Source organism: Phalacrocorax aristotelis, chromosome 11 (assembly GCF_949628215.1).
Source record: "Phalacrocorax aristotelis chromosome 11, bGulAri2.1, whole genome shotgun sequence".
In the NCBI taxonomy this organism is placed as follows: Eukaryota; Metazoa; Chordata; class Aves; order Suliformes; family Phalacrocoracidae; genus Phalacrocorax; species Phalacrocorax aristotelis.
This window is the reverse complement of record NC_134286.1, coordinates 1,966,498-1,982,352: the sequence shown is the minus strand read 5'-3', so window position 1 is coordinate 1,982,352 and position 15,855 is coordinate 1,966,498. Positions and strand designations below refer to the sequence as shown.

Here is a 15,855-nt window from a genome sequence, read left to right as displayed (position 1 = left end):
AGAGAAGTCACAGCTCATCCCTGCCCCATCTCTCGAGACCCCTGGAGTGACGTGAGATGCCAGAGCACCACACTCTCTTCCTCAGACAGCTTCAGACTATGCAAGATCTTATCATGTAACAGGTTTTTATCTGTTGCTGCTAAAGTTTTTTTCTCCTGCCAAACTCAGAGAGATTTTTGTCTGGTTTGACAATTAAAAACCAGGACCCTTCAGGGAATAACTTGGTCAAGCTCATAAGGAATGAGAGGACACTTAAACGCAAAAATGCAGAGATTGTGGCCAACAGCAGGTTGCCATGTGCTTTATACTGATCTTTAATCACATTAAATGGGAAAAAAACAGTCTTTAGTTACTGCAGTTCAAGATGATCAGAATGAAAGTGCGAGCAAAAGAGGCAGACCTAAGAGACCATCAGTCAACAATGTGTTTCACTGGTCCAGGTAAAGGTACCTTGCTGAGCAACCACGCTCTGCCCCAGCTGGAGAGGGGGAAGGAGCAGGCTGAATCTAATTCCTCTCACGCATTTACCAGTTTTTTCCACCTTAAAAAGGACAGCGTGACTCATAGGTCATCAGATGCTGTTTGAAGGGACCTGTGCTGGAGCACGTAGAGACCACCAGCCCCGCATACCTCCTAAGGGCTTTCTTGCATGAGGAGCAACATAGGTTTGGGGTCAGGGAAGAACAAGGCTGGCACAGCAACTGTCCTTCAGGAGCCTGTCACCTCTGCGGTTGTCACCTCTGCCATGGTGTTGGCCCCGCTTTGGGGGAGAGGGCTGGATCCGGTCACCTCCTGGGGTCCCCTCCACCCTACATGACTGCAAGACCTCAGCTCTGCTTCTTCAACAGCCAGAGCTCTGCTGAAAATCCCGACTCACCGCTTCCTCAAGGACAGCAAAGGTATCCCTACCGCAACGGGAATTTCCACCACTCTATGACAAAGAACGACCAGCTGATTTATTTCCTCAATCCCATCCAGATGCACCTTGGGATCGGTGGCAAGGTACCAGGACAGCCTACTGATCCCGTGAAGGCTTTTAAAACAAAATACCCAGTCTCCACTGAGTAGGTGCAAGCACACCACAGAGCAAATGTGTTCACGAACAAAGACAAAATCCTGCTCCCAATTAACTACAGAGCCACTGTTGCTGGCAAAATAATACTGCACTGCCTTCTCAAAAACACAAAAAACCCAATCTAACATAAATCTCCACCCTTCTTAACTCCGCTCCCACATAATCAGTCCCAGCCAAGTTCCTGGGGTTCACACCAGAACCTGTGGCCATCATATTTCATTTTCCGCACTCTCACTGGCTATGGAAGAAGAATATGATGTGCCTTTTGTTTTCCTTTGGGCATTTAGGTTGGATTCCAAATGCTGGATCTTTACAGCAGAGCTGACAAACAACATTACTATTTCTAATTCAAGTATCTCAAGGCTTTTTTTGGCTTGTTGGCTGGACTCACAAGGCTTATTTTCTATACACCACTGCACCCTATTGCTTACTTTATCAATACCACATATTTGAATTCAACAATTTAAAGCGTAGTATTACAGCTGTGTTTTTATTTTGTTTGTTTTATTCGGTTGTTGCTTAACACAAAACATTCTGACATTTTAAGTCATATCCCACTAAGATAAACAACTAACATATGTCATGAATTCCAGTAGAAATGATTCCCAAGTGGTGCTGCAGCAAGGTTTTAACCAGGCGTACGAAAGGCTCTCTTAAATTGTTTGCTGGATGTTTTAAATGCACTCTTCCCCACCACAGCTATCCATAAGGAATCAAGGGCAGGTGGGAGGAAATCTCTCCGACTGTCTCATCCCTGCAGAACTTCACATGTTTTTCTTCCTCCCCTACATAATTCTGCCTAACTGGATCGAAAACCTCTGTAGCGTTGAACAGCTGTCTGTAAACTGAGGGTTTAATTACACGGAACGGCATGGGATCTATAGCCAAAGATGTATCTGTGTGCACATACACGTTATTTATACTTGTTTGGATCTGAAAGGGGGTCTGCAGGAAACCCAAGAGAGACCCCACCACTCTTTGGGAAGCCCAAGTCAAGCCCCTGCAGCGGTTATGACACAGCGAAGTGCTGCCTGGCTCAGCCAACTCTTGAGTTTATCCATTCACAGCATTTCAGACAGATTAACGGACTTCACCAAATCCTGCTCGTATTAACGAGATCAGTTACGAATCCAACAATGTTGCTATACATCATGGCCAACAAAGCCCTAATGAAAACATGCAACGGCCATGCCTCATTCACAACTTTTTCCCCAAAGAGTTTCCCAGTGGTGGTGTTCTTTAGCTTTGTGCAACAGTACTTTTCTTACGACTAATATATCTGGTCTACTATAACCGAGCGGATTTTTAATGAGTGCCCAGACAGGCCACAACTGAAGACAACTTCACAATTCCCACCACCAGCACAGCAGCTCTGGGTTTGGCTATTCAGTCCCACCCCGGTCCCCACAGACAGAAAAATCAGCTTATTCAGCCCAAGATCTGCAGAAGGCAGATACCCGTAGTCGCTGCAGCAGGACCCTGAGCCTGGACTGCCGTACCTGGCCATTCGGAAAGGTGTACGTGATCCAGCTCAGCACCAGCTCCTCGGCTTTTGTGCTAGAGCTGGTCGGCAACCAGATGGGCCTGGAGCATGTGCCAAGCAAACTTGTGTCTGCCTGCAAAATACTCTGTGGATGTGGCCAGAGAGCCAGTTTATTCACAGAAATCAAAGCTCAGCTGCAAATACTTCAGTACAACAGACAATAGAGCCTCTCATACTGTGGGAAAGAAATCACCAGCTACTAGTTGAGTTCAGCATTTACAATGTTTGGTGCACGGCATCCATAGTTCAGATGCACACATAGTTCAGATGCAATTGCATTCCTGCCCAGCTGGAACATCTGTTCTCCTCTCATTAGCCCTGGCCACGTTTTGTAACAGAAGAAACTATCTGAGATTCCTGAACTTCACTATTTGACCCGAGGCGTTATGAAAAGCCCTGGCTTTCAGAAGTGGAATTCATACAGAATCACCAGTCACTTCTAATAATGTTAGTCCCTGCTTAATATGCAGTTGTAAAAAAAAAAAAAAAAAAAAAAAAAAAAAGCTTAAAAGTTTAGTTCAAGTTTCAGCAAAGCCTGCTGAAGGACACACCGTAGGCTAAGCACTAAGAATCTATCAGGACACCTCTGAAACCCACCCAAAAGTGGAATCAGCTCAAGTATCTGGAAATGCAACCGAGGTGAGATTCTGACGGGAGAACTCCTTCTCAAGCCTTCTGAATATCCCCTGCATCTCCAAACCTTCAGTAGCCGTCCCACCACCTTATCCAGACCAGGCGGGAGGTACCAGGGAAGGACACACACACACAGGAAAGCAGCTCTGCTGATGGAACGAATCAACAGCACCTAATCAGGGCTTTATAAATATCAAGAACAATGAAGCAGGGTTTCTTTCAGAACAACCCGGATCACAGATGGTGAAGAAAACAGGAGGCAAGTGGAGGTTGTCTACGGATCGGGGCATGTCGACCATTGCACAAGTGAACCCCGTGACCTGAAACAATTCCTCATCACGGCCACAACACAGTTAGGCTTGCATCTCTCCCCGCAGGTTAATTGCTTTGAATATTTAACATCCAACTGGGACAGGAACATACCAGCGTTCAGTGAAGAATCCTGGACTCCACCAGTTTTCAGACCCTGGTTCCTTCTTGCTGGCTGGTGCAGCGCACCCTCCTGAAAATACCCCCCTCAACGCATCCTGCAGGAATGAACGTCACCCCTCAGGCTTCCAGCACCGCACACTTTCTAGGTACAGAAAGTGACTCCAAAAGCTTTAACCTGAAATAGCTATTTGGCTCAAGCCTAGACGTTAACACCTCTGCCTTCCCAGCACGCTCGGTGCTACATGGAGCTTCCCGCAGATTATGTCTTGCTTGGGTATCTATCATGCTGCTGGGTGATGAACAACTGCCTGTGGTTTCCCAAGACAGGCTTCAGCGAAGATCGTTAATGGACACTGCAGTGAATTTTACCTCCAAGTAATTTCAGTATTAAAAAAATGAATTCAGAGTCATTTGAACCAAGGATATGCTGAAAACGTTTCATCTGTCTAAAAATGTATTCTCTTAGACGTTATACCTCGAGCACGAAGATCCCCTGTAGTATCATCTCCACTTTTGCTTTCACTTGTTTCCAGGAATGACATGGGATTAATCTACTGCTGCTGTTACAGAGCTGAATCCAGGACCTAAACATCTTTCTGGGCTTTCAGACAGCTGTTAAGCTTCTTTGGATCTGTCTCAGTGGAAATGCTAGTTAGAAATGAGCACAGACACAAGACTCAGGTCTGAAACAGGTAGTTTCCTATGTTTTAACTTAGTTTCCTATATTTTTATCAATATATCTTCAAGGCAGAAAAGTGCCTGGGGTATAAGACCTTATACAAATAGCCTGCCTTATTATAATAACCATAGGTATAGCACATAGGTGAGGAGTTGTAAATGAGCTGTAGTCTTAATTTGACTGTAGCAGTAACAAGTACGGACAGCCACGTCGCCGGAAAGGATGGAGATCTTCCACGAAGATTCAAACACCATCTTAATTCCTCCCTTCTCCCATTTTGAGGGAAATCACAGAGAAACTCTGGGGAAAATCAGTAAGTGCAAGCATTTTGTGGTGAGCCTTTCTTTTGGGACCGTCCCCTGCGCTCCAGTATCCAGGAAATGTTCTGTATTTACTGAGTGCTCATCACCATGGTTTCAGAGCACAATAAGGCTCTATCGCCCTTCATACATCTGCGTTTCTGGGAATGCCTGGGCTTTGGGGAATTGCACGGGGCCGACACAAAGGCACTGATTGTTCTGGAGGCAGAGGGACGAACCTGCCCTTTCCAAAGGAGAGGAAGCCGGCAGGAAGGGTCGCTATTGTGATCAGGATATAAAAAAAATAAAATAAAAGCCCTATTGCATCGCCAATGCCGCCAGGTCGGGAGCGGGGACGGCCGAGACGCGGCACCTGTGGGACCAGGGGCTGCCGGAGGGACGGAGGGGGCCAGGCACCCCCCAGCCAGGCTCTGGCATCAGCTGCTTGCTAAACCATCCTAAAACCACCAACAAATACCAAGAAGTTGAAACAACGAACCCACATAGCTGGCACATCACTTCCAAAGCTCCAGGTAGAAGCAGGGCTCGAGACGAGCTTCTGCTCTCCCAGAATTTAATTTTCATTTCAACAAAAGCCATTTGCAGCGCTGAAACCCACGAGTTCCCATCAAGGACTTTCCTCGGCAGTAAGGACTGCCAAAGTAGTAGGAACCAAATTGTTGTCAGCTTAAGGACAGCCATCTGCTCAGCCTCTTCCCAGCTGCCATGCTCCAAATCAAAGAATGGCTAACAATCGCTTATGTTTCTCACCAAGCTCAATATGAAAAAATCTAGGAAGGGGGGAAAAAAAAAGAAAAACCCAAACCCAAACCAAAAAGCAAAAACCAAACAAACCAGGAAAGAAGCACGGCAGGGATCTAACTGGGAACAGAGATGAAAGTAGGAGAAAAAGAAACTAGTTTTCTTTTTTTTTAAAAAAAAACCCAATGTTTTTTAAAGAGTCCTATTGACATCTGCTTTGTAAATGCTCTGTCATTATTTATAACCTCAAGAGCACGGAATTGTCTCTGTAGTTACAACCATGCTACTCCCATATTTTGGCTTTGCTAGCAAAGAGCCAGCAGCATTTTTACTGGTGCTCTGGGAATAGAGATCTAACATTTCATACACAGTTTATTTAAAAGTGGACTAATTTAACATTCTTGATGGTTGCTTTTAGTACAACTGTTGCTAATTACCAGCTCCGGAATGATTTGTTAATCTGGGAGCAACAGCAGTTCCACAGCAGCATAAATACACCAAGACAAAAAGGAAGGAGGGGAAAAAGAGAAAAATAAAAGAGAGGGTCAAGTTTTCGCGAACTAAAGCAAACTGACAGGTGGAGTCGGTAACACAGAACAGAAAAACACCGTAAAACGGAGCTGTAACAGGGGATAATCCTGGTCCTGGAGCGGCAGAAAAAACCAGCAGCAATTCTGAAAGCTGTGCAAACGTTGGTTTTGGTGGCACGGGCAGGAAGCTGGCTTGGAAGATGATCTGTGCTCCGCAGGACCGGGACAGGCGTCAGCCCCCCGGTACCCTCGCCCGCCCGCGGCGGGGGGACCCGCGCCAGCGCCAGGCCGGCCGGACAGCGAGCACCTTGTCCCAGGACACCTCGGGCACCTCGTCCCAGGACATGACCTCGGCTTGTTTAATTGGTTCCAGGGCACCGCGCGTGGAGGGACACAAACAAAAATTAACCAAACGCGATCATAAAACATGACAAGCGGGTAGGAGGACTGAAGCCGGAGTCCTTAAAGGAGCCCTTAAAATACTGGAGTCTTGTTTGGAAGCGCCGGGATCCAACCGATAGCTTTCCACTATTGCACACCGTTTTTCTTGGGGTTTTTCAGCAGGCAACAAAGAGGCACCGAAGCAGCTTCGCTGCTCGTGGCCTCCCACGTCCCATCCCTGTCGCTCCGTGCTCTGGGCGCAGCCACGGCCGTCACCCTCCTCCCGCCCCGTGGGACCAGCTCTGACCAGAAAAACCTTTTTCACAGCAAAAGACTGGAAAGCAAATTTTCCTAAAAGAAATTTTAGGAAAGGAACCGCGTTATCTTTGCCACTTATCTGCCACTGAAGCCGTCCCGTTGTTGGTGCCAAGATGAGCAGGACTCAAACAGCCATGGAAGGGGACTGAGCAGCCTCCCTCCAACCACGGCTTCCACACTTGGATCACTTAGGTCTTTCACTGCATGTGTGAAAGGACATGAAAGTTCATAAAATTAATTCCAGACAAATATTAGTGAGGCCTCAAGTGGAAAGCACATCTCCTTCCTTCTGGGAATTTATAGTTCATCCACTTTTATCTTTTGGAGGCTCTTTGGAGATCAAAGATTTGATCAACTTTCCCTTCACAAAACCCATGAAAAAAACAGTGTTACCCGTACCGTGACATGATTTTATTTATTTTTTTAAATGATTCATTGCCCTTCTCTAAAAAGTAAGGTTCCTTCTCGTAGGTCTAAAACAAACAGCACAAGCTACACAAAGCTATTCCATTTATTTATTGATTTTACGGTTGTTACAAGGTCAGTCCCTACCCTGAGAGCTTACACTTGTTAACTACCGCTCTACCTGATAAAACTGAGATGGCCAAAAGTGAAGTAACCGCTTGCCAACATAGCCCACCTTGGTAGCGTCACTAGGAAAACGACCTGTCGCTCTGGCAAGTTCCCCATCTCCATCACCCTCCAGGGCGAAACCCCCTCATTTGCAGACAGACATATATATGTGCTACGTTTCTGGGGCGGCTCAGCCCTGGTGCACTCAGGGGACATAAAGGGAATCTGGGAAAGGACTGCAAGTACAACGTGTTTTCACCTGAGCACAAGGATGATGAGAAAAGCCCTCGTTGGTTCAACGACTTTCAGCATCTCTCTGTCTCCATGCAGCGAATCTCTGCACATCTGGCAATAGGAAGGCAGCACTCAGGCAGCTTAACGGACTAGGCTAATTCCACCGAACATCTGCCTGCAGCACTTCATTTACACCGCTCGCATACAGTGGAAACTTGCTACTTATACAACCGACTTACGAAGACACTGGAATAGATTTCAAGGAATTGGTGCAAAAGGACTTGGATCCTGCCTGAGCCATCTGAGCATCAGAGCGACACCGGCTCTAAAGATGATGGACCACATTTAGCTGGAATCACTCAGGGAGTCTGTACCAAATGCATCATACTTGTCAGCGTTTCGGGGAGGAGGAATCCGGGGAGTTTCACGAGGCTCTTCCTTGGAGCGGAGCCACAGGGAAACGCTTTTCCGCTGTGAAATTGCGAAGGCTTCAGGGGAGATGGGAAACTCATGGAGCCAGGGAGCTGGCGAGGAAAACTAACAACAGCCGAGAGGTTTAGAACGCAGTCAGGACTTGGGCTTAGCAGGCATCAAGCCACGCACAGGCCACTGCTCTGCTATTTTTTTCCCCTGCATCCAGGCCCTTTCTCCTCTCCGTACAAAAAAGAACCTGCACTTTTCTGCAGTAGGAAAGCGCGGGAGCTCTTCCAGGAGCTCAACGCGGGAGGCACTCCTCATGTCTCCGTGTAGTTGGATGATCATGAAAAGACAGCATTGGAAATAAAATCCTTCATACTGAAATCAGGCAGTACTCAAGCCGGGGGAAGGGATTGAAGATGAAGTTAATTTTAATTATTTTGATATTTATTACTTAAGTTCTCGGCAAGACTTGAGCGTGGTTTTGGAGCAACAGCAATGTCGCAGTACTTACCCTAAGTTATGTTCTACCTAAGGATTTTGGCACTGTTCTTAGAAGAACAAAAAAGGTGACATTACATGACCTCAAGCATGAAATATAATTTTGGCAGGGTTCATTTTCCACTTTAAAGCACGCTTCAGACATCCAGGGGCTTTGGCGCTTCAGACGTCCACCTGCCGCGTGAAGAGCCAGTCGTTTGGCACGCAGAGGGCAGCTCTCGCAGAGCTCCTGGGAATCACCACCACGTCCGAGGGGTCGCACGCCATCACCCGCTCAAGAGACGTGCACCTTGTCTCCTGCCTCCCCATCCCTTCCGTACCGCGCTCGCGGGTGCCACGACCCCGCTGTGCCAGCAGCTCCACAACCCCAGTAAACCGAGCTTCCCACTGCTGTACCTCGTCCGTCGGGGAGGGCTGCAAGGCTGTCCTTCCCCCATCTTTCAGGCAGAGGGCTTTATGTGACTGGCTGTATCTCCCAGACCTTACCCACAAGCAGCCGCTGCAGTCCCTCACCCTGCAAAGCCATAACCGACCCCTGCAGCCCCACTCCAGCTCCCACCGCCGCATCCTCCGCACCAGCTCAGCGCCTTCGCAACCATCAGGAACAGCCTCCATCTCCCAGAACTTCCCAGATCAAAGATTAAAATGCTTTAAGAAAAACCCCTATCAGACAGTAGCAAGTTGTAATAGTACTCGCACAAGGCGCACGTACAAGGGATCATGGCACGGCCCATCCCATCACGGAGCGGGCGGTGGGACCGTCCACGTCGGGGAGGCGCGTTGCCAGACACCGAGTCCAAAACCAACCAGAAGGTCTGAAACAAAGAGACCAGATACACGAGAAGGGCTTTGGCGCCTGAGCGTTGCAGAGCAGGACTCGCGGAGGGTGATGCTCTCGCAAGCGACGGTGCTGGCGAAGGGAAGCAGCAGCTGCCACGCTGCAGACCACGAGGACAGACATCCCTGCCGCCACCAGGGAGGTCCAGGGCTGTCACCCAGCCCCGCTGAGGAAGCCCGACACCCCTGCAGTTTGTATCACACATACTCATTTTATATCCATCAAATAACAGATATACAATTGTAATTTTCTTTTGTAACTCTCCGCTGCCTTACTACAAGCTCTGGACAGCTCTTACTTCCCTTCACATGGGCTTCGAACCCACCTGAGGCCCTTCACTGCACTGCAAAACCCCGCTGGAACCCAGTTACCATTTTGTGATCCAGATGGTCAAGCTGCTTGTTAGGCTGCCAATAGCTAGTTGACCATTTTAAGTAGACACAGGAACACAGAACAACAAATATAGGTGAATAAGGACAAATCATGGCCTTAAATGAGCGCAGAGCCTCACTATTAGAGAAGAAAAGCCAAGGACGAAATTACCAAACAGCATCAAATTGCACAAAATCACTAGGCCTACAGTGGCAGAAATCAGAACTACTGTTTTCCCTCATCTGGAAGGAAATCAAAATCAGATAGAAACTATTAAAAGCCACAGATGCCAAGTTTTTTTTTCCCCCACATACAGAATTCTGTACCGTGATCATAACCATGCTCTGACAGCACCCGTCAGTGTCCTGCTTGTCTGCGCAAGGACGAGAAGCGCAGCGGCGAGGAACGAAGCGGGACTCACCGTCTGGCCCTTCGCTGCCTTTACTCCTTTTATTTCGGCGGACGCGTCTACCTTCTTCTCCAACGTGCAGCTTTTCTTCAGGGTGAAAGAAGTTCAGCAAGGCCAGCTGGAAGAAGAAGGACATGTTTAAGCATCTTTGGCAAGGCTGGCTTAGCCCCGCAGAGAGGTCGGAGCCTGAACGCCAAACCCTTTCCCTCAGGGACAGCCCTGCTGAGCGAGGGGGAGACGCGGGATGGCTGCTCACGGACGCCCACCTTATCCCAAGGGGAACCGCAAGGAGCTGTGTCCCCTCGGATGCAGTCTAGGACTCGGAAAAACTCAACCTGAAGGGTTTTGGCAGGGAGAAGCATCCCCCCGGGGCACGGGGGGGCTGCAGGGACCAGGACGCAGGCGGAGGCAGGGGAGATCTGTAGCTGGCGATAATCAAACGCCCCAAATGCCGATGCGATCACTTCTCATTAGTCTCCGCAAACCTTGCTCAATCCTGGAGCTCTTTCACCAGTATTACTCACTGCCAGTAAGTTTTTCCTCTCTCAAGCTCTCTTCTGCAAGCCTCATTAGCTACTGAGATTCAAAGGTCTTCAGGGACTTTTAAATCCAATTCAGTATACCACATAAATTAATGCTTCAAACCTAGGGCAAGTACATCTTTATAACATGATTTTTGCCAAGAGGCAAAAAATTTTATGTAGCAACCTCTTATTCATGAAAAAAAAAATAAGTTCTTGCATTAAAAACTCTTTGACAGTTATTAAATCAGCATCCCTACCCAGAAACTGGAATTTCTGTTTAGAAACTTCACTGGTCCTCCCAGCCACCCCAGTGCACGGCGGCTCATTGCCAGCAGCATTTCCCCCAGGGATTTCCACTTCCTAAAATAAGAAATTTCACCAAAGATTAATTAGGAGCCAAACACCTTGATCTGCGTGTTACCACACCTGCCACCAACCAGGGCTGCTCTGACCAGGGTGGGGTTTCCCTTCGGCTGAAGGACCCCGATCACAGTTATTTAAGCCGTAAATACACACAAGCCAAACACAGCCTAAGACGAGAACGAAGAGGCTTCAAAAAAGCAGCACCAAAGGTTATCAAGTGCGTTATTGTTCTGAGAACAAAACCTGTGGCATTGAAAGCATCTCAAAACAGCAGAGAAGAATAAACTCCTTCCCTGAATTGCTAGTTGAAAGAGTGGCTCATTAAGCTACAGGCCATAAAAGTCCCAACCAGAGGTAAGAATCACTAAAGGTCTCTGCTTTTGTGACGCCCCGGGGCTCTCGCCTCCCCTCTCCCACCCCTGGGAGCGCAGGGAGTGCACCCCTCCGCTCCGCTCCCAAGTTATTTCCCATGCACACACTCCTTCCAGCCTCAGAGCATCCCATTCCTGCTCCCTAATGAGCAGCCGCTGGACTTTACATTTGCGTTTTGTTTACAAGTCCCAGTGCAGTCTCATAATGGGATTTGGGAAACCAAAGGGTTTTCCCCCAGAAAAAACCCTCAAAGTGTTCCCTAAATTCCCAAGCTGTTGCTATTTATTTCTGCCTGTGTGCTGGCAGGTCTGCACTTACCGCAGCTCCTGATGTTTTATCATTGCAATGATCACAGAATCAGGGAACGCCCTGAGCTGGGAGGGACCCGCAAGGACCATCGAGCCCAGCTCCCGTCCCTGCCCAGGACACCCCAAATTCACACCGTGTCTCTGAGGGCCGTGTCCAAGTGCTTCTGGAATATCGCCAGGCTGGTGCCATGATGCCTCCCTGGGGAGCCTGTGCCAGGGCTCCACCACCCTCGGGGGGAAGAACCTTCTCCTAATGCCCAGCCTAACCCTCCCCTGGCACATCTTCCCGCTGTCCCCTCGGGTCTTATGATGTCGGGTCTGAAAGGACCCCAAAACACTGCCTGGGAGCAGCTCCTTGCAGCCTCACCACACACACAGTTATGCTTGTAAAAGCACCTAAACAGCAATGACAAGTAAAAGCTGGGACTTATTTACCCAGGCAAGGACCAGCCCCAGCGTCAGATGCAGAACCGAAGGCTCTCATTTAGAGACAGTCTTAGTGAATGGAGGGAACGAGGGGCACAGCTCCCCATCACCCATCACCTCCCCTCCTGCATCCCGCCACGCTGACCCAGACACGGAGCACAGGAGCAGGATGCTCCTGTGGGCACCGCCAGTACCTTCCCTTACACAACAAAGCAGGGCAAGGACGAGCAAAAAGAGAAGTTTTTATAAAAACCACTTGGTTTAAATGAAGTTGAAACATTGTGGAACTAATTGAAGGAACAAATTGCATTATAATTCAGGTTAACACTTCAATGAAATCATCAGCGCTGCTTTTGAATGCTGTTATTACTTGGCTCTCTTATTTGAGCTTTACAAAACACGACTAAATAAAAGCACTGAAAACGAAGCGGTGGGGAACCAGCCCATTAGGATGCGCAGCTCCGCGCCCCAAATAACCCTGCTGACTTTGGCCCAGCGACACGCGAGCTGCTCCCAGCGCTGAGGCTAAAAGCGACATTCTTCATCTTGAGAAGATTTTGCAATAGCGCAACCCTCATTGCGTGTGTCAAACCAAACAGGTTTCCTTTCCCTGCTATTACAAACACAATTTTAACACAACCTCCATGGTTTTGAAAAGCTGCAGGATAACGTTAAGCTCACCCTGTGCCACCTCCCCCTCCACGTCTGGGCACCGACACAGACATCAGCGATAAATACACTGGCGTGGTATTTTTTCCTGCCAGGTATAAGCTGGATCCTCGCATGCCACCCTCCCACCCACGCTGTAAAGAAACATAATTACTAGCAGGCTTGGAATAACTCAGAAAAGGGTTTCACCTGGAAAATCATAAGGATTTGGAAAGGATGGAACACCCTGATTTCTCATTTTGATTGACGGGTTTTGTCATTTTCAGTGAAATAATAAAAATTTCGTAAGAAGCTTAAAAGCTTTTCACAATCTGAACAAAACCATTGAAGTTTAGTCTCAGAAGGGGAAATACGAAGAGACTGACACAGTGTTTCCCCAGACAGTTCATCAAAATAACCTTTCTATTCACAAAACTCAAGTACAGGGCTCTGAGCACGCGCTGGTCAGCGTTAATAGCAATGTGAAACCTTAGATTAAAAAAAAAAATAAAGCCGATAAACACAAACTCAAATTACAGCTACCAAAGCACATCACCCAGCCGGACCTTCATCCTCCTCTTCCTCCCACGACGGATGCTGCGAGAGCCATCGGCACAGTCCCAGCCCTCCGTTGCCATTTCCACAAAACCAATGCTGGAAAGCACTGAAACTGGAACCGACCCCTTCCCTGGGCTCCCCCCGATCCCCCCGAGCAGCACCTCGGCTCCGCCGCATCCCTCTGGAGCCAGGAGACCTTTCCAGAAGCCACCCCTGGGCAGGTCCCGCGGCGCGGCACTGCCTGCGGCCCCTGGAATTGTCACAGGCACCGACGGCTTCTGCCACCCACGTCACCTGCAGCACCTTCCGCAACCCCCCTCGTCCTCGGAAGAGGCTCTCTGGATCACGAACGCGGTATACAAAGCTAATTTTTTTTCAACTGGGAGAACATACATTCAATGTTGCTGAGCATTTTATTGTTTTTTTGTAAATAAAGATGATTGCTCAAACCTTCATAGCCTCACAGGATGGTTTGGGTTGGAAGGGACCTTTAAAGTCCATCTAATCAATCCCCCCACTGTCGGCAGGGACATCTTTCACTAGAGCAGGTTGCTCAGAGCCCCGTCCAACCTGGCCTCGAACACTTCCAATGATGGGGCACCCACGGCCTTCCTGGGCAACCTGTTTCAGCATCTCACCACTCTCATCATAAAAAGTTTCTTCCTTATGTCCAGTCTAAACCCACCCTCTTTCAGTTTAAAACCCTTGCCCCTTGTCCTGTCACCACAGGCCTTGGTAGAAAGTCTCCCTCCATCTTCCTTAGAAGCCCCGTTATATATCGAAAGGCCGCAAGAATGTCTCCCTGGAGCCTCCTCTTCTCCAGGCTGAACAACCTTAACGCTGCTACTCTGCTCTCACCCAGGTTTTATTCTTATATCACGATTACCTCTAATCAGTCAGAAAAACACTAAATACTGACTAAAAGTAATTACCCACTAAACACTGTCTTTCTAATAAGACCAAGTCAGAAAGAGAAACGACAGCGAGGGTAAATGACTGAAACATACATTTTACTTGGATAAAAAACCAGGAAAAACAGCTTGTGACAGTAATCGTGAGCACACCAGCTACGAGCACACGCTGCTCTGAGACCAACCCCCATAAAACAAGCTTTCCTGAAGAAGTAACACACCAGTCCTCCACGCTCAGCTTGGTTGCGGACACAACTGGGGTGAGCAAAAAAGGTAGAGAGAGGAGTTTGTCCCAGGGACTACTTCCATAGCACTTTTCATTAGGCAAGCGACGGCATTTAACCTTGGGTGACCGGCGGTCAGGGGTTCGGCGAGGTGCACCTCTGGGTGGAGGGAGCTGCCCAGGACCACCCTCTGGGGCGCCGCGGCAGGGCGAAGGACGGCCAAGCCGCTTGCTGGGCGCGGCGCAGCGCTGAGCCTCGCTCGGCCGCCGGCTCCCACGCCGACGAAGGCGACGCTTCTCCCCGATGAGTCAAGGGGTCCGTTGTTCGAGGGGCCGCAGCTGCAGGAGGTCGGGGACGCTCGGCCGCCGGGTCAGCCCGTGAAGGGCCGCGCTGTCCGGCTGGGGGCCGGCGGCTGGCACAGCTGTGCCGCTCGGAAGAGCGAGCGATGCTTTTTCCATTCACTACCCCCTGAGATACCATTAATATATTCACTCGCAGCTCTTGGACTCTGCAGCTTTTGCTCTGGACGTAAGGGTGCATGTTGTTAATGCTTGAATTAAACTCATTTACTCCCCGTTATTTGGTGTGTCCGCAACGAGGGAGAGGATTTGCAGAGCGGAACGAGCAGATGTTTGCCACCCATCCAGCAAAATATGAGGCAGCCACACAGACAGATGCAAAAGGAGAAATAACTTTCGGTGAAATGCTTCTGGCTGGACACTAGCGCAGAATTACGAAATAGAGGTCGCTGAAAGCAACACAATGTCTGAAAAACACGCTGAGTGGCAAGGACGGCTCCTGCGGGCTCCCTCCCTGTGTGGGGAGCAAAGCAGCGGGCTGGGCAGGCGTCTTGGTCGACCCGCTGCGGCCATTCCCACGGCCAAACACCTCCCAGCATTTTAAAAACACTCAGAAACATTTTGCACAAGCATCAGTTGCATCATTTTTAGGAAAATGCGGAGCAAACCCATGTGCGGGGCTTTAGCGAGCATTTGCCCGCGGAGCTCGGGCACCCCACGCTCGCCCCCCTAATCACAGCTCGTGACTTGGAGGTGCAAGACCTGGACCTCTGCTGGCTCTGGGAGATGAGAGGCTGGAGCTGGCGGAGCAGGACCGCGAGCGTGGGTGGCCGCAGGCGAGGGCCAGGAGGATGATTAGGTGGGGTGCGGTGCAAACACATCTGCAACGGCCGAGCCCCCTGCGCAAGGCAGCCAGAGCAGGGCAGGGCTTCGCTGGATCACCCCGGCTGCGGCATCCATCCCTTCTCGGGAGGTCTGAAAGAGATTGCTGTCCTGGTGCATCATTTCGCTGAAACTCCTCATCCTCAAAGTCACAGAGAATCAGTTCTCAGCCTCTGCGCTTGTAGAGCGAGAGTATTTCCAAGGAGCCCAGAGAGCACATACCTGCTCCCAAAAAAGAAGCTCTATTTTCTCTGTAGTTAGGCAACGACAACAGAAGAGTTCGGAACAATTGCCATTTCCCTCCTCCTCCAACCTAAAGCCCTCAAATTACCTTAATTTTAGAA

The 15,855-nt window shown here is 49.2% G+C and overlaps 1 protein-coding gene across 4 annotated transcripts in view; it reads right to left on the bottom strand.

Annotated features, from left to right (window-relative positions):
- Positions 1-15,855, bottom strand: part of EDA (ectodysplasin A) — an 81,608-nt gene that overhangs the window by 20,322 nt on the left and 45,431 nt on the right. For all 4 annotated transcript variants that reach the window (XM_075106562.1, XM_075106563.1, XM_075106564.1 and 1 more), the window contains exon 2: positions 10,009-10,114. In XM_075106562.1, the coding sequence (XP_074962663.1) occupies positions 10,009-10,114 (106 nt within the window). The remainder of the gene's footprint in view (positions 1-10,008; positions 10,115-15,855) is intronic.